Genomic DNA, 1,700 nt, shown 5'->3' with positions numbered 1-1,700 from the left:
CAGCCGCTGATTTACCTATAAAGCCTCTACTGCACATCGTTTTCACGTAATCCGCCAGAGTCCAAGAAGTTTTGCGCGAACTATAACTATCTGCTTTGTGGTGCGCTGTGTTCATGTGCGCATTATTACAAGTCTTCATACTGGCAGCGACGCATGGCACGCACCTGCTGCTGATCCCGCATTATGGACCATCGCAAGAAAGGTTTGATAGCTTTTCCATCTTCACACCTCGTGGAAAGGGGTTTTAGCGCGGCCCAATCATCTTACGAACAGAAGAAACCGATGGCAAATTGCTGGAGGTGCAGAGGTGAGACCATCGGAGCGTCCGGCTCGCCCCCACTAACAGATTATTTGGGGGGTCATTTTATGTAAGAATCTTCCCCGGTTCTGATTTGTTTCTTCCCAAATCCAAATATTTACTGACATTTTGTGTCTTTTCAATAAAGATCTGAATAAAAAATTTTTTTTATTTTTTCACAATTGTCCGCTCTACAAAAAATCATCTAAGTGAGCAGCGCAGTCAGCGGGGAAAACCCATGTGACTTTCATAAGGTAAAGGGGTTTAGTCACTAAAAAAATCAATACTTCCCTATTCCTCCCCGCCAGCCTTCTCCCCACTGATCTTTCCCCTGCCAGCCTTCTCCCCACCAGCCTTCTCCCCGCTGATCTTCCCCCTGCCAGTCTTCTCCCCGCTGATCTTCCCCCTGCCTGCCTTCTCCCCGCTGATCCTCCCCCTGCCAGCCTTCTCTCCGCTGATCTTCCCCCTGCCAGTCTTCTCCCCGCTGATCTTCCCCCTGCCAGCCTTCTCCCCGCTGATCTTCCTTCTGCCAGCCTTCTCCCCGCTGATCTTCCCCCTGCCAGCCTTCTCCCCGCTGATCTTCCTCCTGCCAGCCTTTTCCCCATTGATCATCCCCTGCCAGCCTTCTCCCTGCCAGCCTTCTCCCCGCTGATCTTCCCCCTGCCAGTCTTCTCCCCGCTGATCTTCCCCCTGCCAGCCTTCTCCCCGCTGATCTTCCTTCTGCCAGCCTTCTCCCCGCTGATCTTCCTTCTGCCAGCCTTCTCCCCGCTGATCTTCCCCCTGCCAGCCTTCTCCCCGCTGATATTCCCCCTGCCAGCCTTCTCCCCACCAGCCTTCTCCCCGCTGATCTTCCCTTTGCCAGCCTTCCCCCCACTGATCTTCCCCCTGCCAGCCTTCTCCCCGCTGATCTTCCCCCTGCCAGCCTTCTCTCCGCTGATCTTCCCCCTGCCAGTCTTCTCCCCGCTGATCTTCCCCCTGCCAGCCTTCTCCCCGCAGATCTTCCTTCTGCCAGCCTTCTCCCCGCTGATCTTCCCCCTGCCAGCCTTCTCCCCACTGATCTTCCTCCTGCCAGCCTTTTCCCCATTGATCATCCCCTGCCAGCCTTTTCCCCATTGATCATCCCCTGCCAGCCTTCTCCCCGCCAGCCTTCTCCCCGCTGATCTTCCTCCTGCCAGCCTTCTCCCGCTGATCTCCCCCCTGCCAGCCTTCTCCCCGCAGATCTTCTCCCCCACAGCCTTCTCCCCGCTGATCTTCCCCCTGCCAGCCTTCTCCCCACTGATTTTCCCCCTGCCAGCCTTCTCCCCACTGATCTTCCCCCTGCCAGCCTTCTCCCCGCTGATCTTCCCCCTGCCAGCCTTCTCCCCGCTGATCTTCCCCCTGCCAGCCTTCTCCCCGCCAGCCT

The 1,700-nt window shown here is 56.8% G+C and overlaps 1 protein-coding gene across 1 annotated transcript; it reads right to left on the bottom strand.

Moving 5' to 3' along the window:
* Positions 1–906: 906 nt before the first annotated feature.
* Positions 907–1,389, bottom strand: LOC136571965 (treponemal membrane protein B-like). Its single transcript, XM_066572583.1, has one exon. The coding sequence runs from the start codon at positions 1,387–1,389 to the stop codon at positions 907–909; it is 483 nt and encodes a 160-aa protein (XP_066428680.1).
* Positions 1,390–1,700: the final 311 nt, after the last annotated feature.

This window comes from Eleutherodactylus coqui, chromosome 6 (assembly GCF_035609145.1).
Source record: "Eleutherodactylus coqui strain aEleCoq1 chromosome 6, aEleCoq1.hap1, whole genome shotgun sequence".
Lineage (NCBI taxonomy): Eukaryota > Metazoa > Chordata > Amphibia > Anura > Eleutherodactylidae > Eleutherodactylus > Eleutherodactylus coqui.
This window is presented reverse-complemented; position numbering and strand designations above follow the sequence as displayed.

What these genes read in the sequence shown, in the direction of transcription:
- LOC136571965 (XM_066572583.1), bottom strand. Translation starts at nt 1,389, where the DNA reads ATGATCAATGGGGAAAAGGCTGGCAGGAGGAAGATCAGTGGGGAGAAG.